The sequence below is a fragment of the Branchiostoma lanceolatum genome, chromosome 2 (assembly GCF_035083965.1).
Source record: "Branchiostoma lanceolatum isolate klBraLanc5 chromosome 2, klBraLanc5.hap2, whole genome shotgun sequence".
Classification (NCBI taxonomy): domain Eukaryota; kingdom Metazoa; phylum Chordata; class Leptocardii; order Amphioxiformes; family Branchiostomatidae; genus Branchiostoma; species Branchiostoma lanceolatum.
Window position 1 is genome coordinate 8462091 of NC_089723.1, and position 23201 is coordinate 8485291.

The following is a 23201-nucleotide window of genomic DNA, read 5'->3' on the forward strand; positions in this document are numbered from 1 at the left end:
GCACAAGCATTAAGCTGCCTGCCCAAGGCGACCACCCGTCTAACGCGACCGCGACCGCCACGAATTGGGACCGCATAGAGCACAATCCCTGCCCATGGCGACCGCGTTTTTCCAGCGTGTGGTGACATCGAATTTTGCTGTCGGATTTCGCGGAAATGTTTTTAAGACCTTGACGGACAAAAATATATCAAAAGCATTGATTCCTCCATGAAGTGTTTTAACAAAACGTTCCCACTATAAACATTGTACAAAGGATTGTGAATACTTAGATATCGATGTTGTTGTGCCCATCGTAATCTTATAGTTTACCGCAAGCTCGGTTCGGTTTGAACTCAATTTTCAAAACGATCACGTAGTGCATGGCGTCAAAAATTCAGATTTCACAGAAATTACTATCTATTTCTTGTATTTTCAACAAAAATGTGTCTCTGTCTTACTAAATTCCGCCGGAAAATGACTCCGCGGTGGAGGGCAAAACGTTGGCCGAGACATGTTGTTTCTTGGTCCGCGACGCCATCTTTGTTTCAGCGCGGCATAACGCTGACTTTTCTAAAACACAACGCTTCTGTGTATGAATATTTTGAATACTCTCATTATTGATGAAAATTAATATTCTTATATTTTTGTTATTTCCATGACTCTCACAAACCTTTATTGGGCGCTGTTTGCTTGTAATCGCCGACGCTGTGCGTTCTGCTCCAGTGTTACCTTTTGATGCGGTCGCGTGCTCGGCGGCGGTATCACAACTTTCCGTTTCCATCCTTCAGTTGTCAGATCGAAAACTTTTTGCCGCTTTAATCCAGCGGTCGGCGCCCAAAAAAAGGCTGGGGTCTACAGGTGTTTTCTAGGGATTTGTCTCAGGCCTTAAAACCTAGATTTTATATGCGTGTGTGTGTGTGTACTCTTACTTTAACCAAGGACGTGTGAATGCGGGAGGGCGCTGCAAGGTCATTGAGGCAGACATTGTTTTTAGTCAAGATTATGACGAACATTTGTTCACGATGTAACGGTATACAAATATTACAACGATAACGGAAAATGTAATTTCTGTAGGATATTTCTGTCAATGAGAATTGAACCTGGTGGGGGTCATGCTGTCTAAAATCACATAATTTTCCATCCATCTACGTGGTACACGGTATTTGAACACCTCGAGCTGAAAACATGTTATGATTGGAATCCTCTTCATGGCGACCACCTGTCCATCGCGACCGTTTTTGCTGGGTTCCCTGGGTGGTCGCCTTGGGCAGGTTTGACTGTAGTCCATTGTTCCTCACCATTGTTATTCTTTACTGTCTGTATACTTTTTAAAATACTTTTTAATTTCAGACAAGAACTAGCAAATAAGATTTTTTGTTCGCTAGCAAGTAGGTTATAGAGTCTAATACTAATAATAATTTGTTGCGTGGATATGTTTGCAAATGCACTTGTGACAAATAATAATCATTATTTGTACTGAATCTTTTTATTTATTCTCTTCCAGTTCCTGGTACCTTTGGTGAGTGCTTATTCTTTATTTGAAGACCTGTTCTGTGTTCATATGCGCAGAATTACCTTTGGTATAACATACCGTAGCAAATATTTCTGTTGTATGCAAGATTTCGCCTGCCAATATAGTTCCTTCAAGGTACAAATATCAACAAGGCATGTCATAGTGCCGCACACACGTACAGTCTGATCTCTCATTTGTTATCCAACGTGACAAACTTTTGTGTTCAGGAGCTAGCGAGATGAATTTGTTTGTGACCACCATGCGAGAGCTGACGCAGGCTGTCAGACAACTCCAGAGGGACGTCAGAACGCAGGTGCGTCTTATCTATTCATCTATTCCATCTTAAGACAACTTGGTCTCCCCCTTTAACTTATAAAAGATTCTTCCATCTCTATAACAACGAATGGGTGAGGAAAACATTTCTTGACACCCATCCGCCCTGTTTAGAATTAGGCATGACCTACGATTATCAAGTAGATTGATCACGAGCGCCTCCCGTGGTCATTCTGCAAACTGCTATTTCACTTTTTCACAGTTTCCTTTAACTTATAAAAGATTCTTCCATCTCTAGAAGAAAGAATGGGTGAGGAAAACATTTCTTGACACCCATCCGCCCTGTTTAGAGTTAGACATGACCTACGGTTATCAAGTAGATTGATCACGAGCGCCTCCCGTGGTCATTCTGCAAACTGCAATTTCACTTTTTCACAGTTTCCTTTAACTTATAAAAGATTCTTCCATCTCTAGAAGAAAGAATGGGTGAGGAAAACATTTCTCGACACCCATCCGCCCTGTTTAGAATTAGACGTGACCTACGATTATCAAGTAGATTGATCACGAGCGCCTCCCGTGGTCATTCTGCAAACTGCAGTTTCACTTTTTCAGAATTTCCTTTAACTTATAAAAGATTCTTCCATCTCTATAACAAAGAATGGGTGAGGAAAACATTTCTCGACACCCATCCGCCCTGTTTAGAATTAGACGTGACCTACGATTATCAAGTAGATTGATCACGAGCGCCTCCCGTGGTCATTCTGCAAACTGCAGTTTCACTTTTTCAGAATTTCCTTTAACTTATAAAAGATTCTTCCATCTCTATAACAAAGAATGGGTGAGGAAAACATTTCTCGACACCCATCCGCCCTGTTTAGAATTAGACGTGACCTACGATTATCAAGTAGATTGATCACGAGCGGCTCCCGTGGTCATTCAGTAAACTGCAGTTTCACTTTTTCAGAATTTCCTTTAACTTATAAAAGATTCTTCCATCTCTATAACAAAGAATGGGTGAGGAAAACATTTCTCGACACCCATCCGCCCTGTTTAGAATTAGACGTGACCTACGATTATCAAGTAGATTGATCACGAGCGCCTCCCGTGGCCATTCAGCAAACTGCAGTTTCACTTTTTCAGTTTCCTTTAACTTATAAAAGATTCTTCCATCTCTATAACAAAGAATGGGCGAGGAAAACATTTCTTGACACCCATCCGCCCTGTTTAGAATTAGACGTGACCTACGGTTATCAAGTAGATTGATCACGAGCGCCTCCCGTGGCCATTCAGCAAACTGCAGTTTCACTTTTTCAGTTTCCTTTAACTTATAAAAGATTCTTCCATCTCTATAACAAAGAATGTGCGAGGAAAACATTTCTTGACACCCATCCGCCCTGTTTAGAATTAGACGTGACCTACGGTTATCAAGTAGATTGATCACGAGCGCCTCCTGTGGTCATCCAGCAAACTGCAGTTTCATTTGCATGTCATCATGCAATACTCTACTCGATGCATACCGCACATACTAGGGGTGGGTACCAGTACATAAAATTCAGGTCCGGTCCAGGTCCAGGTCCAGAGGGTCAGGTCCAGGTCCGGACCTGTACCTGTACCTGTACCTGTACCTGTACCTGATTATAGTAGTGTCGCAGTACATCATATTTTGGAGAGCGAGACACACGTAAAAGTCTCCAAACGTCATGTCTGGAACGATATAATTTCTGAGGTTTTCACTTTGTCTCAAAATTATAACTATACTCTCCTTGCCGTCTGTTTACTCATTCTTTAAGTGTAGATATAATTCACAACTAACGTCTCGTTAAATCTTCTGTTTTGTATTTTCTTAGACCAGTTATGTGGCCGCCTGCTGGTAGCCTGGTACTTTGAATTTTCTAATCGGTCAATAGGCCGGTCCACTGATTTTTTACGGACCGTTTTTTTTACCGGTTTTGTACCAGTACACGGTACCGGTACCCACCCCTAGCACATACACATCAAAGTTCTACCCTGCTTCACTGTTTTCTTCTATGTCCAGGCCCGTGAGACCGCTGGGCTGAGGACTGTTATGGAGAACTGTGACGCCTGCGGAGGTAACGGTCTAGCCTGAGTACCATTCTCCGTAGTGACCGCTGGCTCAATAGCCTGGGTGCCATCCTATTTCATCCGAGGTAGCGAGTGTAGGAGCCCCGGTAGAAATAGGATGGCACCCAGGCTACTGGCTCAATACTTTTCGCTTGCCAACCACGGAGCAAAAAGCATTGAGCCAGCGGTTACTACGGAGGATGGTACTCAGGCTAGTAACAGGCTGGTTTACTCATGGATAAGCACGATGGTAGTCAAGTCAAGTCAAAGTTTATTGCACAACGATTGCAACAGGTACAATGTAAGGTAAAGATAAAATACTACTGGATACTTATATCAAACTACTAAAAGCTACAGGAAGGTTCTATGCTATACAATGGTTAGGTTCTAGGCTGTACAATGCTCCATTTCAAACTATAAGAAAGCACTATCGATGTAATATTATCAGAGGTAAAGAATATCAACAGGAGATACAATATGGAGCCGTATATGTCAATTAAAAAATAACATGATGAAGAGATGAATGTCTTATACAACTAAATCGCTAGTTCACGGATTGTTTTTTGCATAAATGTATAAATATATTGGCCTAGATATACAGATATTGTTTCAGGACATGACATAAGTACACGAAACGTCTCTGTTTTCGACTGAGGTAATGTTGCATTTGTTTTACGCTTAGTGACAAATAGAACTCCAGTTTTAAGGGGTTTAAAATGAAACTGGATGGTCGGACGAAAAGTTCTACAAAGGTAATACTTTCATATCAACACGTTTTGCAAGGGTTTTGATTTACCCATGGAAATTTTTAAAAAATTTTATTTCAAAATATCATCATCCAACATACAGTCACAAGTACATAGGCTCATGGATAGGCATAGTCAGTGAATTCTGCCTAGTGGAGGACTGTAATTACAGGTTTGCGTAGCAAAACCTATCTTGGTTTCGTTGGGTTGAATGGGGGCCGCCATCTTCTATTTGTGACGTCACAGGGTCGCCATCTTGTATTTGTGACGTCTTGTTTTTGTGGCGTCTCAGGGTCGTTTTGTATATCATTGGGTTGTGTGACTTTTGCGTAGCAAAACCTTTGTTGGTTTCGTTGGGTTGAATGGGGGCCGCCATCTTGTATTTGTGACGTCACAGGGTCGCCATCTTGTATTTGTAACGTCTTGTTCTTAAAACTACCTTTAATGTGTTTTCCTAGGTGGTCCTCCCCAGCCCCGCAGGACCTGCAATGACGACCCGTGCTTCGCGGGAGTCTCCTGTACGGACACGCCCACCGGGTTCGAGTGCGGGGCGTGTCCCGGCGGTTTCCAGGGCAACGGGACACACTGCGAGGATGTGGACGAAGTGAGGACCGTTTCTTTCTTAATTTCCGTCTCTCAACTTACTCACTCTCCAACGCAGATCTTCGCCCTGATCGCCCATGGCCTATACATTTATACATTGAAGAGGCTTTGCTATTTCGGGCTGAGGTTTCCACTTTCGTTGGTGTAGCCTCTAACCAGCTGTCAGCCAATCAGAGAATCGCCTAGATGTTTTCTTTAGGTAAAGTCGCTTATCTGATTAGCTGACAGTTATAGGCCACGCCCACAAAAGTGGAAACCTCAGCCCGGTTTAGCAGAGACTCCTCAATATATATTGTAAAGGCTCTGCGTAGGAGAATAATGATAATAATAACTGTTGTATGGGATATTCAAGCAGCACTATTTTAATAATTTACAGTCAGTTATGTTTTCTTTAAATAGTATGACAAAATAGTAACTTCGCCATCTTTTCCAGTGCCGTGTTGCGACACCTTGTTCCGTGCTGACCACGTGCCAGAACCTGTCCCCAGGGTTCCGCTGTCGGTCCTGTCCCAGGGGGTACACCGGGAACAAGGTAGAGGGGGTGGGCGTGGAGTTCGCGCTCAGGAACAGACAGGTACGTGTGGTGGTCAACTTTATGTTCAGCTTTTTTACAGGTTTGCGTAGCGAAACCTTTGTTGGATCCGTTGGCATGTGTGATGGCCGCCATTTTGAATTGTGACGTCACAGGGTCGCTGTACCATTTTCTTGGGAGGGGTGTTTTTTGGGGTCGCTAGCGTTCTCTCTATTTTTAACAAATCGGCACACAAGTATCACACATTCAACTCAAATAAAAAGAAAATTCAATACCGATTCATATTTATAAAGATACCCGTAAGCGGTAAGCTTACATAGCAAACCTGAAGTATATGTAGCACAAATACTTAACTCTAGTTGCTGTTTAAATAGAGGACCTTTCTTTGTCATCTCGAGTGATAATGCATTCATGCGTATATAAATCAATCAACACAGTAGCATGGGTACCATCCTCCATAGTTACCCTAGCTATTCCTTTTTGCTCCGTGGTAAGCAAATGAAAAGGGATAGACAGTGATAACAAGCTGTGCATTTTCAGGGCATGTTATGTGCGCTTTTAGCACTCATCATCGTAGTGTCACCTGAACGTTCGTCTGCAAGTATATGAATCTTTAACTGCACTGTCATTCTTAGACACTCGCATGATGACTCCATCTGTTTCAGGTGTGCCGGGATCTGAACGAATGTAACGACGGCAACAACGGGGGCTGTGTGCCGAACTCAGTCTGCACAAACACTATGGTGGGAAAAACACTTTGTTTGGTTTTTAAAAGTTGACAGTTTGGTTTTGACACGGTTTTGTTTTGTTTGATTTATATGACAAAACGTTATTGCCTCTGAATATGCTCTCGCAAATTCACGATAGACTGCTCAACTTTCTCCGACGTACATTGTTTTCCGAAAACGTCTTAAGAAGATGTATCTTTATGACTTCAGGGGTTGTCATCATGTATTTTCATATATTGAGAAGCTTATTACTTTGAATTCGTGTTATACCGCATGGGTGACTCGGGTATAAAACAACTGCCCTGCGTGGGACATTACTTCTTGCTTCCACTAGACAATCGAATCCGATAAGCGACGAAAGCGGAGAAAATTTGATTTGTGTGGCCGTTTGTTGTATAATTGAAATATGTAATATTTGATATAATATATAATGTAGAAGTATGATTGATTTAAAAGACAACAAAACTAAAATGTAGAAAAAATCTTTCTATATCACATACTCGTTGGGCGATCTGTCAAAATTTTGGTCGCTTCCTTAAGCCCCCGTCACAAATAAGAAATTCAGCTCGGCCGACGTATTGGCGTGCTTCAAATGTGCATTTTCGGCCGAAGTACGGCCGACGTCCTGTCGAATACGCGGGCTTCGGTCGATTCTTAGAAATAAAAGTTGATCCAAATATTGGCCTTTTACCAGGTTAGTCGATACTGACTTCGTCCATGTCCAAGAGATGGTACCATCTCATGGGGGATTTTTAGTTTTTATTGTTTGACGTATGTCGCCCGAGATTTTCATTGGAAAATACGGTCGATGCTCGGGCGATTTTGAAATTCGGCGAGCTTCGGGCGATCTACAAAGTTGGCCGACGCTCGCATGAATTGTGACGCCGGCTTTAACATATGATATTTCCTGCAGGGTTCGTACCGGTGCGGGCCGTGCCTGACGGGGTACGTGGGGAACCAGACGGTGGGGTGCCGCCCGGGGAGGAGGTGCTCTGACGGAGGGACCAACCCGTGCGACGAGAACGCGAACTGCAAGGTCCCCCGGCCGGGACAGTACAGCTGCGAGGTTAGAAAACTACTGGCTCAGATTTTATGCCAATAGCCTTTTTGCATACATGTTTTAATCGTCTCTGTGACATAAAAAAAGAAATATCTATCACCCAAAAGTCGCGACCATAATTTATCCAGAACCCGAAGATATCAAAATCGGAAGTGCTGCTGCAGTGCCTAGCTAGGAAAGCCGCCAGGGGGCCCAGAATCTAATCATTTCTTCATTTTGCCAACACCTACCAACATAACAAATGTCATAAAGATACATCCACGACTATCGAGTTATGCTGTTCACAAACACAGACATAAGTGTTCTTAAAAGAGCCAGTATTGTTCTGGAAGTTACTACATTGACTCTTACGGGCTTCGATGACTTCGGTCGCAGTGTTGACATTATATTTTCTCTCCTGCAAGTCGCGAGGGCTGCATATGTGCCATATCACAGGAACAAAAACGTCTCCCAATTCGTTAAAAAGTTTTAAGTTTAAGTCACCCTGGCGCCTTGATCATAGGGGTGGGGCCCATCTACAATTCTATAGCCCTTGGACCACACATTTTTTGCAATCACCACGTACAGCAAGGGGCTAGTCCGCTAGTAATGTTGTGTGTTCAACTTCCATACTTTTTATCAATCCGCTGGTAATGTTGTGTGTTTAACTTCCATACTTTTTATCATAAGTGCTGCCAATTAATGCCTACAGTAACCTCCTCCCTTCAATTAATTGGAAGAATCAATATCAATACAGACGATATAATTAACTCATTCAACAAATAGCAACAACACTAACCTTTATTTCTTCGTTATGTCGAAGTGCAAAGTTGGCTGGGGCGGAAACGGTTACCTGTGCGGGCCGGACACGGATATTGACGGCTACCCAGATGAGGCTCTCCCGTGCTCTGATCCTAAATGCCGCCCGGTGAGTACTTTAGTAGGAGATCATACACATCACATGTAACCATCTTTACTTTGAACTAGACGGAAATCTACTTCATATATTCTCATTTTCAAACGGCGGTACATTTTCGTAAGACTTTGAAGATCAATGGATGCAAATCACATCATACAAGGCCAAGAGGAAATGTTGTATTTCCGGTAACCCGACGTAACGAAGCAAAACCCTGACGCCCCTAGCCGTTTTGGGGTCCGACCGACGGAAAGGAACATGGCATTTCACATCTGAGGGATGAAACATTGTAGAATTGTTTTCCAACATGTTCTCCTCACTTGTGTCGCAATAAATAATGTGTGCTTGTACAATATTTAAGCACAATATGATTTTGACAACACAAGTGTCCTGTAGCATTTCAGGTTTGCTTTACTGTTTTTGTTGGAATCACACTTCGGCCGAGGTCTAAGGCACAAAAAAAGAGAATCCCTACCTACCGACCCTATTTTGTACAGAATCGTAATCGGAAACACAACATCAATTTTCCTAGACCTAATAAAACATAGTTATGACAGGTTACAACACACCAGAAACAACCCTAACGCCTGTTCCCTCTTTCTTAGGATAACTGTGTCCTGGTGCCGAACTCCGGTCAGGAGGACGCGGATGGAGACAGGATCGGAGACGCCTGTGATGACGATGCCGACGGTGACGGCGTACCCAACATGGAGGTCAGTCCGACTTACCGTAGAAACACTACAGTTCATCTTGCAGTGCCTAGTGCCATAGGGCAGCCAGTTTCCTTGCTAGTTCAATGGCGGCGTATATTTTTACAGGGAGGGGTTGCTAGCCCTTTCCCTTTAACGTGACCCCATTCTACTCAGAGGGGATTTCTGAAAGACGGGTGCAGCCCCAACCGGGATGCCCTTCGCAGGATTTGAACCGGACAGCTGAATTTGTGTGGCACATGCACGACTAAAGAATGCACTCAGTTTGCGACCATACTTCGATCGAATATTACCGGGTCCATAGGTTAATATGTAAGCCTTCAGTTTGAAATCCACCACAGGGGAACACCATTTGGTGAAAACCCTGCGGTAATTATGCATTACAAAGTGGTACTTACTGTTGAATATGGGGCATTTCAACAAATGAACAGAAGTCAAGTTGATACGTGAGATTCGTCATCTGCAATGGGGAGAATCAAACACACGTGGTTCTAGTTGCATGCATTTATCGCACATGCAGTGTTTGCACCCACTCATAATAAGTATTTTACAAATTCGCAGGATAACTGTCCGTTGAAGCCGAACACTGGGCAGCAGAATTCAGACACGGATTCAGACGGAGACGCATGTGACAACTGTCCGAACGTGCCCAACCCCAGCCAGTTGGACACGGACAGAAACGGCGTGGGAGACTCCTGCGATAACGACATTGATGGCGACAGTAAGTTAATGGTGGTTTTACTTAATATGTAGATCAGGACAATGGGTTTCTTCGGATAATTGTATTGTGTCGTTTTATTCCACAGAAAAGTTGTTTTTGCTTTCAGAAAGTCATCTCAAACCAAATGGGCGATCGATCTCTGCATTTCTACTCTTATAGACAAAGGTCTAGAGAGCTGATAGTACAGTTTGCTTCATGGAATAGAGCTAAAGCTAAAGCTAAAGCTAAAGCCCCTGTCACACATGAATGAAGCTGACCATAGCCTCCCGACCACTCCCAACCTTCCCCAGACTATGGATTGGAGTCAGTTAGGAGCAAGGTCGGCTGTGGTTGGTAGTTAGTCTGCGAGATTGGCTACTGATTGGCTGCGCCATCTTTCAAAATGTTTAAACATCAGGGAGTTGCGAGATGCCATTGTCGGCTAGATGTGAGAGGGGCTTTAAAATTTAATTTGTAATTTCTCTTTGAGGTATTCCCAACCTGTTGGACAACTGCCCGAAGATCCCGAACCAGAGGCAGGTGGACAGGGACGGTGATGGAGTCGGTGATGAGTGTGACAGCTGTCCGGACAACAGCAACCCAACACAGGCATGTTACCTCACTATGTCACTGTCTGATGAATACAAGAAATACATTCGTCTTTTTTCCACGAGTTCCGAAGAGAACTCCCTTTCCCGTATACTCTCAGATAGTACAAATACAACAGTAGGATAGTCGCGACACCATCACGTTTGCATTACCCAAAAGCCTTGCTACAGAGATGGGAACCTATGTTATATTTTTATTAGCACGTTTTCTGACTTGCTATGCTTTTGATGTTCAATAACATCTGTTTCTTGTTTCTACACAGAACGACAGTGACGACGATTTGGTCGGAGACTCCTGCGATACGAACGAAGACCAGTAAGTAGAAAGCCGTCACTCATAACAATTCACATCTCCATACCTTGTTACTATCTATGGTATTTGTTCCGCGGGGCATCTTATAATTATATCATAATATTATGTGCCCTGGGCACCTTTTGGGACATTCTGGTCATTTGTGCACTAATTTGACAGTCAAAAAGAAATTCAGAGATTCAAAGTAGAATAGTAGATTCTATAAACTTAAAATATAATCAGTTCACACTTGTTAATGATACTAGTACGAGTTACAAGAATATTCTTCAAACAGTGACTTAATAAAAGGTAGCAAAATACGCACCTCCAAATTTTCGACGTCTTCTGTACGTCTTATAACTATAACTGTAACTGTTGGCAGTAGTAGTGGGCAACCTCAAGCCAACCGTACACACTCACGCCGTATCTTCAGAAAAGCCCACATCCAGACTAGTTTCGTCTTGCCGGTGTGGCTTTCTCGATGGTATAAGGCTCGAATGAGCCAAGTACAGTGTGTCCTGTCTTATATAAATATCAGTGCGAAGTGCCCTGGTGGCGTAACCAATCACAGTACAGCAAATAATATGTCAGTGCAGTTTGAACTGCAAGGTCTAAGTGCACTACATGACCTCACTTGACCTCACGTGACTTCAACTATTGTTCTAGAACAATTACAGTTGTCACAAAGGTCAAAACGTGTAAACAAAAGGGAGTCCGAGTGTGGTTTCTGGCGTTGTCTCTGCCCTTGCATCGGCTGTGTCTCGCACTGGCCGCGTGGAGGCTCTGGCGTTCAGCGCTGCAGGCTTTCAGCAACAGTGGCGACGTCTTCGGACTCTCTTCTCGCTGTAGAACCTTGGACTGTGGTGGATGGGCAGTCTTGTTGTACTTGGTTCAGGCGGCGATGTTCTTCTAGCTTCTTCTCTTGGTGAAGGTTCTTGGGCTGGTGTACAGGATCTCCTCTGGGTCCGGAGCTCCAGAGCGATTCACCGGCGAAGTCGACTCCATTGGGGGAATTCAATAGGCAGTAGTAGTGGGCAACCTCAAGCCAACCGTACTACTACCTATAACTGTAACTGTTATTATACGTGACTGATGAACCTCTTCAACGATACTAGTACGAGGTTTTGGCTTTGGATGACAAAATTTTTTTTTTTAGGGACGGTGATGGCTACCAGGACAGCTCAGATAACTGCCCATCAGTTCCCAACAGTGACCAGCTGGATTCAGATGTCGACGGCATAGGTAAGGAGATGGCTATAAGAGAAACTCTTTTGGGCTGTTAAAGAACGAGAGATTGATAACTATAACCATGATGCGCTGGCAATGTCTACATGTGTTTGTTTTTTCTCAAAAAGATGGGTACATTGGCAAATTTCAAAATGATAGCATCGCGTCAACCATTTCATAAACTGTGTAGTTTTGTTTAGAGCCTCATCTGGCTTAGGATAGAGACAAGATTATAGACCGCGATTATAGACACACATCACTACCGGTGGACTAGCCCCCTGCTGTAGTGATTGCACAAAGTTGTGTGGCCCAAGGGCTACTGAAACGGAGATGGGCGAAACGGAGATGTCGGCGCCGCCCCATGCACCATCGGTGCGGGAAGGAACTTTGACTTTACTTGTCCCAATGAAGCTCGATCTGGCCACTAGGCTTTGCCAGTCCGGAATGAATCTCATCTATGTGAACCGTGCTTCTGAATCCCACCGCTGCCACCAATGTAGGTATTCGAATGGGTCATACACGGATTTGTACGGCTTTCTTTAACACTTGCTGTTGTACCAGGTATATGTGTGAAGTACAATATACTGGGTGTTGCCATACAAATGATGTTCCCAGCTGTGAAATAAGCTTTAACTTTTCTTTCTGTTTTTTTTTTATCATAAGCATTGAGACAATGTTAGATGTTAGAGCACAGAATGGATTCATTGTTAAGAAAATGTGCTGTAAACTTGTAAGACAATGTGAAGATAACCTTCTATTAGTAAGGCGAAGATTGTACTTCAGTTACTAAGGCACAGGTTAAAACATGGCCACGCACATAGCGACAGCTTTTTTAAGGTAAGGTCATATGTATGTATGTATATGTGAGATAATGAATTGTGATTTAGGCTAAGTTTTATGTGTACATATTATGCTTGTATACGCAAACTGATGTTGTAACCTAGTGTTTTGTGATTGTAATTTAAGACGATTGATTGTAATTTGAGACGATTGATTAAATAAAATTATGAAAAAAACAACACTTGCTGTTGTTTTTCAGGCGACAACTGTGACGATGATGACGACAATGACGGCGTCCCGGACTCCAGCGACAACTGCCGCTTGGTGGTGAACCCGACACAGCTCGACACCAACAGTATGTCTTATTAATGGGTCTTTTACCCTGGGAGCCCAGACTAGCACCGGGTCGCCAGCGATTTCCTTCGGCGGCCCAAGAACAGTCAGCCCGCCCGATCTTAATCAACGCTCCGGGGAGTTGTAGCCCGGGGGAGTGGACCGGCGGGCTTGGAGCTCTGGGCCGCCAAAGGAATTAGCCAGAAGGAACCGACTAAAAAGAACCAGCTAAAAGTCCCGACAAACAGTCTGTATCCCAGGGTACGGGTCCTGGGAAGGGAGCCCTACATAGATACGAGCTAAGACCTACGAGCATAACCTTTAACCTTTCCTCTAAGCCTTTCCATTAGAGGCTGCGACCACTAAGCGAAGATCTGACGGATCGCTCAACGAATTCCATAGATAAAGAACGATTTTATACATTTTTTATGTTTTGTTGTCTTTTAGATCATACGTTTACATATTGCATATTCTAACTAATCATGAAATCAAAGGTTACACGATTCCGATTTTGATCGCTGTACGGTCGCTCAGCGATCGCGCTCTAGTGGAAAACAGTCAGTCAAAGCAGAAATATGCACGTGTAATATACGAGGGGGTACAATAAGAAACGCCTTTTTGAACATAGCATGAAATTTGGCGCAGATGGAAAGAAACATCTCTTCTTGAGAGTTGAGACTGATGTATCTCAATTTGTTTTTCACATTCTTACCAGCGACTGAATTGACTTCAAGTTGACCACACCCTTTGGAGTTTCTTATTGTACCCCCTCGTATCGCACGAAAGGTAGCGGTTAGGTCTAGACGCCTTGACCAGTGTAGTTGGTAGGCGACTTGTTCCGGCTGCTTTCTAGGGAACGGAAAAGGCGACGTTTGCGAGGACGACTACGACAACGATGATCAGGTGGACTGGATAGACGTGTGCCCCGAGAACTTCAACATCCAGCGGACGGACTTCCGGGAGTTCCAGACAGTCGTGCTGGACCCGGAAGGGGAGGCTCAAATCGATCCTAACTGGGTCATCCTCAACGAGGTAAAACTTTACAAGTTCTGTCATGTTGTTTCACTCTTAATTAACACGTGAGTCTCTGTTTACAGGCAACTTTGTCGGTGATGCCTGCGAAGATGATTTCGATAACGATAACGTGGTGAACTGGATTGACGTGTGTCCACAAAACGCGGCCATTCAGAAGACAGACTTCCGTGCCTTCCAGACGGTTGTACTGGACCCTGAAGGAGAAGCTCAAATAGACCCCAACTGGGTTGTTCTGAACGAGGTGAGTTTGCTTCTAACCGTGTTGCGATATGGCTTGCTTTTGCTTTTATTATACCATGTTTATTTGATTATTTAGATGACATCCTCTGGGGACCCCAAAACTGACGTGAGCGTGCGAATAAAAAAAGTTCCGCAAAAAAAAGTTGGCTTTATTCTGAATTCTTAAATCTATGTGGTCAGGAAGGTTGAACAAAACTAGGCACACGGAGTATGGTATACCCAAATATAAATTATTCAATTTTGATCTTTCAAAACTTATTCTTTGACTTTAAAAATTCACTTTTTTTAATGTTACGTTTTCCGAAGTATTTTTTTTGCCATTTACAGCATATATTTTTTGCTGCTTTGTATGATTTACAGTATGGCCGAAAACCTTTTTTTTGGAAACGGACGAAAATTGATGCGCGCGCAGATGTCATTCATATAATCAAATCAACATGGCCTAACGGCTGTATTGAATACCGTCGCTAATTTTTATATGCCCTCTATGGCAATATTAATTGCACCCCCACCCCCCAACATAATCAGACATGTGTTCACTGTTGGCGTTTTAGGTAGCTCTATAGGTTTGTATGTCTTTGAATGGGGGTGACCCTGTGGTGTAGTGGTCTGCGCCTCTGTTACTAGCCACATCTGGTTCAAATTACTTGGACCGAGTTCAACTCCCGGGTAGGACACCTCTGGACAAGAGGCGCATTGAGTCATACCAAAGACTTTATGAAAACGGTACATACTTCTGTACATAAACAGTATAGAAGTTAAACACACTCCACTGCCAGTGGACTAGCCCCCTTCTGTAGTAATTGCACCACAGTGTGGCCCAGGGCTATGAAACGGGGATGAACGGGGATGGGCACCGCACTATTCACCTTATGGTGTGGGAGGATTTTGACTAACTAATGTCTTTGAATGACGCCATTGAGTCATCAGACAATGATAGGGGCGACTGCTAACGCCGTAACGATGCTGACATTATTGACACCTTTGACGGTGAAAATCGACTGCACCATGAAACTGTTAGTTGTAGACAGTTAATAATTTTTCTGGGCTGACAACGAAGTTTTAAAGAACGCCAGGTATACAGAGTTTGAATATGGCGAAGGCGCTGTTAGAATAAGTTACGCTACGTAACGCTACGTTGCGTTACGTTACGTTACGTAAGGCGGTAAGTTTCAAGGAGAAACAACTCACAAAGGGTGGCTTTGTACATGTCGTTAGAGGAGTGGACCACAGGCACCCCAAGAGAGGTAACAATGTTTTGTTTTTTTACAACCTCTTGCAGTATGACGCTTTCACTGCCTTTTAAAGTCAACACAACAACATCTATGCAATCACACGTGCAATAAGTTAACGTAACGGCCGTAAGCTCACAACAGCACTGTCACTAATATAACACCAACCAAAACAGTCAGTTGGTTGGAAGGAATTACAGAGGTCGATCAATATTGAGCTGGGCCTCACCATTCTCAACATCTTCTCGCGTGGAAACAAAGATGCTCTGTTGAAGTTCGGTCGTCAATACGTCACTTCCTGGTAGTCTTTCCTTGAAGATTTCTCGTCACAACTTGAGATCTGCGAGAGGAGGAGCCACTGACTATGTCATCTGCTGAAGGAAAGTTGCTACATGAAGTACTTGACACTAGAACTGCGCTCAGGCGCTCATTGTACAGCGGTCTGGCAGTGACAAGGCGGAGGGATTTGAAGAAAGACTGATTGCAGCTGCAGGGTGTTCATGCCATTGCAGCAGAACACAGTGGACTACTTGGAAGTAACACTGAGGATACAGGCTGTCCTGCAGTGATGCAAGGGGCGAGTGAGCATGTTAACAGAGATCTACAATCCTCGAGTAATGGAGCTTTACGCCGACGTGTACAGCCATTGAAACACCCAGCATCAGCTGGTTGGAGACGACGCCTTCATATTGACCGTCAACTATATCATCATCCTTATCATCCTTATCATATATGACGGAATAGATGCATTTTATACTTGACCTAGGTTTGCATACATGTATCTGAATCTGTACTTACTTCCATGGTATTATTTTTTAGTAGTAAAGGAATTCTATTTTTTAACGTTGATTGTTGTTTCTGTCGTTGTTGTTGCTGTTGACATTGTTTGGTGCTCATAACAGTTTGTCATTTGCCTTTGTCGTGTCTACCAGGGACGGGAGATTGTGCAGACTATGAACAGTGACCCGGGTCTGGCCGTCGGTGAGTAGCATCATCTTATCACAAACAATTTCGATATGCCGAAAGATGTATTTTTATATTCCCCTTCCAGTGGGAAGGGAATATACTGTTTTTGCTTGCCTGTTCTTCTTCTTCTTCTTTCTTCTTCTTCTGCCAAAAACCAAGTAGATGTGCGGTGGTAGCTCTACTAATGGCATTGCAGAAAGTTATATGTACCTTATGTTACAGTGTACGGATGCTATATTTTAGATGCAGGTACCTATAGGAAAGGTGAATACACCTGGCAATAAATTATGCTAATGAGGACCTGATTTGCATAATCTTTGCATAAACTTGTATTTCCCTTACCGTAAAAGCTGCGGATGTCATCTTTGAGATGTAGGTACCTTTAGGAAAGGTGAATACACCTGGACATAATTGTTATTTATCTTATCTATATTATTGGGCAAGACCCGGAGTGGGTATCACGCCCAGGGTGCACGCACAAGGCGGCCGGTGGTGGTGGTGCTCCACAAAAAGTGCAAAATTAAAGCTAAACTAACGGTAATGAAAGGAACAACAACATGAACAAAAATGAAAATAAATGGTGCAGTGATGGCCACCTTAACGTAACATGACCAGTTAACGTCCGATTTATTCAAAACGTTATTTATCCTAAAACCGCGCGGACAGAGCCAAATGTTTAACCCATGGGTAGAAATATCAGCTCTTCTAACAAGAAAATGCATGGTCTGTCGTTCACGTGATAAACGCATGGCCATGATGTTATGTCGTACAAAAATGTATCATCTGAGGGGGGGTCGCTAGGTTGTATCAAACCTTCCTAAAACTGGCAAGAGTTTCAAACCTCGAATCACCATGGATAGTCTGCATATCAAAGAAAGGTTTAACGTCAGCTCCTTTTAAAAGATACTAGCTATCGTGTAACTTAGAAAAACATGATGGAATACGCGGTGTCGAATTACATATGAAATGCGTCATGCATGACGCTTCCGTGCAACTTGTTGTTACTGGTTCAGGAGCTTATGTCGCTGGACGTAAACCCTTTTAAATGTTTTGTATAATAGAGAGAGATGGCTGAGGATCATACTTATGACGTTCTTTGTTTCTCATGAGAACAGGCTTTGGCCTAATACACCGCGACATGTGGACATGACCCAATCTGGACGTAAACTACTCCTGCACGTAAATAGGTCATGTTACGTTAGCTATTATATGCAACTACTGGGGGGTGGGGAGGGGGTGCTGGGCCAACCCCACCTTAAACTTGTTGACTGATCTTGATGTCACTACGCTGGCAGGTAGGCAGTTCCACTCCTGAATTGTTCTAGGAAAGTAGCTCGCCCTGTATATTTCCCTCCTTCAGTAATGGGTTTGGAAGCGATGTGAGTGTCCTCGTGTTCTGTTCGAGTGTGGTCTTAGTAAGGTATGGCAACTAGAGTATTGATTGATTTGAAAAATAGGACTAGGCGTGTGAATTTCCTGCGGTCTTGCATCGTCCTGTTTCGTCGGTAACTCGAAAAATTCTGTTAGTCAATTTAAAGGCATTAAGCTTATCCTTCGCTTCATACAATACAGGAGTATTACGAAAATGCATTTGATCCGCCTTACTGCGTCAATGACGGTTAGACATCCAGTGACGGAAGACGGCGGACGCTGTCTGAAACATTTTCACTTAATTGAGCAACTTTTATACTGTGGTGGAAGCCGGAGCTCTCTGAAACATCTACCTGTTTTCACAAATTATCCAGCTACTTGAGCAACGTTTGTATTGAGCATCCACCTTACACCCTGTGTGTGTGTTTTCAGGCTTCACAGGTTTCAACGGCGTGGACTTCAGTGGAACCTTCTACGTCAACACAGAAACTGATGACGACTACGCAGGCTTCATCTTCTCGTACCAAGACAGCGGCAGTTTCTATGTCGTCATGTGGAAACAGAAAGAGCAGACCTACTGGCAGGCCACGCCCTTCCGTGCCGTGGCAGAGCCTGGGCTTCAGCTTAAGGTTCAAACTTAGACTTGCAATATTCAAAGCACATTCATCTTTGGTTACAAGAATATTCCTTAAACAGTGACTTAAAAAGGTAGTGAAATACGCACCTCCAAATTTTCGACGTCTTCTGTACGTTTTGTTCAGGGAGTGACCTAGTTTCGCGAGAACACAAGACTAGGCCGAGACTTGTAAAGATTTGTGAAAATTTGGAGGTGCGTATTTCGCTACCTTTTTAAGTCACTGTTTGAGGAATATTCTTGTAACTGTTATTATACGTGACTGATGAACCTCTTCAACGACACTCATCTTCGATGTGTAGGAATCGTTGCATAGCCAGGACCGCAGCTTTAGGTTTAGGAACACCACGCTGCCGTTTCTTATCCAGTTACCGAATAACTGTTCTCGTTTGCCTGTACATAAAACGTTTTGTAACTGTAAACCATGCCTTGATCAGTGCTTGTGTAGCTGCAATGGCATGTTATTGATTGTGTGATTTTATTGTGATTTTATTAATGAAATAAACCAGCCATTCATTCATTTAAGGTTTCTGCCACGAACACTATCAACTCTCTGTCTTATAGATCCCTTATGGTTTTTTCTGATGTTTGTAAAAAAAATAAAAATAATTCCTCAAAAATGTTCAAAGCACACTAAACTTAGACGACATGTATGAATTCAACTATGCACTGATGCAAGAGAACTCACGTGAGTGAATTATTATACTTCACAATATCTTATTGCTTGAAAGGTCCATGTGAATTGATGAATTTCATAGTCTACTCTTTTATGTTCACTTTTCATAACAGGCCGTCAAGTCGAACACCGGTCCCGGGGAGATGTTGAGAAACGCACTGTGGAACACAGGAGACACAGAGTCTCAGGTCAGTACCTTAAGCCCCCCTCTCACTGGACCCGCGGCACGCTGGCGGCATCGCTGCGGCCGATCGATCGAATTGACAAAGCACTCAACGAATTTCATCGACAAAAAAAACTGATCTTTTCACGCTTTGTGTGTTTTGTTGTCTTTTTGTCATACTTGTACGTTTTGAATGATATTCCCATTATAAAGTCAAGGGTAACACAAATCCAGTTTAGGACGCAGCGACGCCGCCAGCGTGCCGCGATTCCAGTGAGAGGGGGGGGGCTTTAACGTGCCTGTCACACATAGCCTACTCTCCAAGTAGAGGAATGGGTCCGGCTGGTTTTTGACGTGTTTTTAGGCGTTTTTGTTGGACTTTCTATTTTGTCCCGTTTTCTTTATGTCGCCAGTTAGCAAGCCGTACAACACGTCAAAAAACAGCGGGATCCATTCCTCTGCTTGAAGAGTACACATAGCCGACCATGGCCTCCAAACCTTCTCCAAACCATGGTTGGGAGGTAGTCGTGAGCAAGGTCATCTGTGGCCGGGAGTTGGTCGGCGACGTTGCCTAGTCGTCTGCGCCAGCTGACAATGAATTTTGATAAGTCAAAGTCGGGAGAGTCGTATTTTGTAGGGATCCGTTCAGGGGAGCGAACTGGTACTAGAATTGGATAGATTCCAGGCTTCTCCCAACCAGCGCCGACCTTGGTTGGGGAGTGGTCGGTAAAAAAAGTAGTCTGAACGTCATAATTGTATGATACATGCTACAAGTAGTTTGCAATACAACATTATAACAGTTGTAGGCATGAGAAATAATGAAAATAATGGATTATTGGTCAGAAATTACCCGAGCAATGGCAGCCAGTGCTGAATTGCTGCAGGGTTTACAATCATATAATACAGAACAGATACATATTTGCTCCACACTTGCACTTTGTGGAACTGTCGTTAAGCCCCCGTCACAAATCAACAATTTTGCTCGGCCGACTTGTCGGCGAGCTCCAAATGGCGATTTTCGGCCGAAGTACGACCGACGTCCTGTCGATTCTACGGGCTTCGGGCGAATTTTCGGAGCTCGGCCGACGTTCGCGTGTCACTGGAAGCTGCGCTTAAATTCAGCGAGGCCTCGGCGACGATTTTTGAACTCGCACAGCTCGTCAACAGTTTGCCCGTAGCTCGCCCGAGCAACGCCCAGCGCTCGGCCAATATTCGGGCGGGCATCCGAGGATTTTAGACCCGATTTTTGGTCGGTCGGAGGTCGCCCGAACTCTTCAATAATCGGACGACCGTCGTCAGTGTTCCGGCCGACTCATGAAAAGTAAGGCGTGCTTCGGGCGAGCGTTGTGCAGGTGTCGATGGGAGCTTGGACGGGCCTCGGCAGAACTTTAACATAAGATGATAAATGTTTATAACATAAGATGATAAATGATACTGTAATATTTACTAAATACTAATATCAACTTGTCAAAGAATGCTGCCAAACTTTTCTAATGAAAGACAATTCAATGCAAAGTTAAATTTACATTACAAAAAAATTATTATAGATAAAATGTGGACACCGAAGACAATGCTTCTTGTTTCTTTTTGGTATTGGTTTGGATGTTTCAATTTGTATATTAATGAACTGGGGCTTGACTTTTGAGGTTTGACTTCACTTCCTAAGTTTTTTCTCCACAAAATGACTAGTTGAAAGTCCACTGAGTCATTATAGATCTATGTTTGTCTGCCGAGGCACGCCCAGGCGTCGGCAGGGCGTCGATAGGCTTATCAACGGTCGGTCGAAGCTCGGACGGCGTTTGCCCGAGCTTCGGTCGATTTCTATCTGGTGAAGATGTTTGGATCGGGGTTAAACGACTGATCTGTTGACTTTGTGGCTCCTGCGCTTGTATTTTGATTGGCCTATAACAAAATTCCTGTTTATGTTATCATTTTCAGTGTGCCCACTTACTTCACTCGTGCCCTACAGATTTGCCACAACTCAGAAAGTAAAGTTGGTCGAAATTTGGGATTATTACCAGGCCATTTGATTCTGACTTCGTCCGTGTCCAAGAGATGGTACCGTCTTATGTGGGATTTATGATTATTAGTGTTCGACGGACGTCGCCCGAGCTCCGTTCAATTTGTGACGGGGCAGGTTTTCAGCGAAAAATACGGTCGACGCTCGGGCGAATTTGGAATTCGGCGAGCTTCCGGCGATCTACAAAATCGGCCGATGCTCGCATGAATTGTGACGCCGGCTTAAGGGTCTGAGCGGCTGCTATTCGGCGCCAGCAGATGACCTCAATATGACCTTCCCAACTGAAGTCAGGTACCCATTCACACCTGGGTGGAGTGAGGAAAGTCGTGTAAAGTGCCTTTCCCAAGGGCACAGCATCGGGGCATATCGGGGTTTCGAACCCGGGACCTCTCGGTTCTGGGCGAAACACCCTACCGATTGCGCCAAATGGTTTATCAATGTAATTTTGTGTCTTCGTAGGTGAGACTTCTGTGGAAGGACCCCAGGAATGTTGGATGGAAGGACAAGGCTTCTTACCGCTGGCAACTTGAGCACAGGCCGAGTGTTGGGTACATCAGGTAGGTAGCGAACAGATGTCAGGCTGTGTGGAACTTCTATATCATTCCTGTAAGTTGCATATTCATTTGGAACAACATTTTCATGGACAAATTACTTTTTATTTGTTTGTTATTTTGTTTGTTTGTTTGTTTGTTTTGCATTACCGGTAAACGGCCTTTAGATGCAGTTTTTTTACAGTAAGTATAAGCCACGTAAGACCGGACTGTAAGGTTTGATCCACACACTCTTTCCAGTAAGTGTTGTGGGTTCTAAACGTCCGAGATGACGTCTCTAACCGGAGCTAGGTACTCATTTTCATCCAAGTGAAGTGAGGGCTTACCAGGGATTTGAACACAGAACCTGTAGATTCTATGTCAACAATACCAACCGTGCCACAGGTTTAATCTAGTTTGGACATTCATGCCGAACTAAGACTTATCCGCTGTAATGTTGATGATTTTTACCAGGGTGCGCCTGTACGAGGGAGCGAATTTGGTGGCCGACTCGGGAACAATCATTGATACCACCATGAGGGGAGGCCGACTGGGTGTCTTCTGCTTTTCACAGGAACAGATCATTTGGTCTGACCTTACCTACACGTGTAACGGTACGTCCCTTTTTATCACGTCTCTAAGCGATCATATGATTGGTCAAAATCTTTCATTAAAATCAACGGGTATCCAGGAAAACTACTAGTACTACTTTCGCACATACATTCCGTATTAAAGTTAGTTTTTCTAATTTGATTCGTCGTCGCAGATCTACGCTTGTCATTCTTTATGATTATCTCAAAAATTCACAGTATGCTTTCTTGGTATATAGAGCTCTTTCCTGCTTTTATAAGCCGCTTGGTTTATAAAGCCCTCCCTCATTGATTTGAAACTCAGTTACTTGTAGATCTAGCGTTACACTTCCGAAAGTCCATAACAATGTTCTACATGTATGTGTGGAACCACACTTTATGTCATGTTCGTTTGATCTGAGTTAACCCTTATAAAAGCAGGACCCCTATCGCTCGATTCGTTGGCTCGCTCGCGTAGGGGCCCTGTTCTTTAGCCCCGGTAGACACGGTTCTGGCGACGTTACTGACAGTTGCTCATTAATAATTAATGAGCTATCCTTATTTGGCACAATTTGGCGGTTAATTTGTTCTGAACGTAAAGTAACGATGTGAGACGTAACCTGATTGGTTGATAGCTTCCCAGCGTCCTTTGCGCTTTTGCTCAAGATGAGGTTTAGCAAACCCTCTGATTGGCTGAAGCTGTT

The 23201-nt window shown here is 43.7% G+C and overlaps 1 protein-coding gene across 1 annotated transcript in view; it reads left to right on the forward strand.

Annotated features, from left to right (window-relative positions):
- Positions 1-23201, forward strand: part of LOC136427361 (cartilage oligomeric matrix protein-like) — a 44145-nt gene that overhangs the window by 20217 nt on the left and 727 nt on the right. Inside the window, exons 8-27 of the mRNA XM_066416183.1 lie at positions 1484-1498; positions 1720-1805; positions 3801-3855; positions 5052-5197; positions 5630-5770; positions 6394-6471; positions 7370-7522; positions 8319-8423; positions 9017-9124; positions 9683-9842; positions 10312-10430; positions 10693-10745; positions 11878-11963; positions 12988-13083; positions 13915-14093; positions 16501-16549; positions 18338-18534; positions 19329-19403; positions 21858-21955; positions 22403-22542. Of these exons, the coding sequence (XP_066272280.1) occupies positions 1484-1498; positions 1720-1805; positions 3801-3855; positions 5052-5197; positions 5630-5770; positions 6394-6471; positions 7370-7522; positions 8319-8423; positions 9017-9124; positions 9683-9842; positions 10312-10430; positions 10693-10745; positions 11878-11963; positions 12988-13083; positions 13915-14093; positions 16501-16549; positions 18338-18534; positions 19329-19403; positions 21858-21955; positions 22403-22542 (2139 nt within the window). The remainder of the gene's footprint in view (positions 1-1483; positions 1499-1719; positions 1806-3800; positions 3856-5051; positions 5198-5629; positions 5771-6393; positions 6472-7369; positions 7523-8318; positions 8424-9016; positions 9125-9682; positions 9843-10311; positions 10431-10692; positions 10746-11877; positions 11964-12987; positions 13084-13914; positions 14094-16500; positions 16550-18337; positions 18535-19328; positions 19404-21857; positions 21956-22402; positions 22543-23201) is intronic.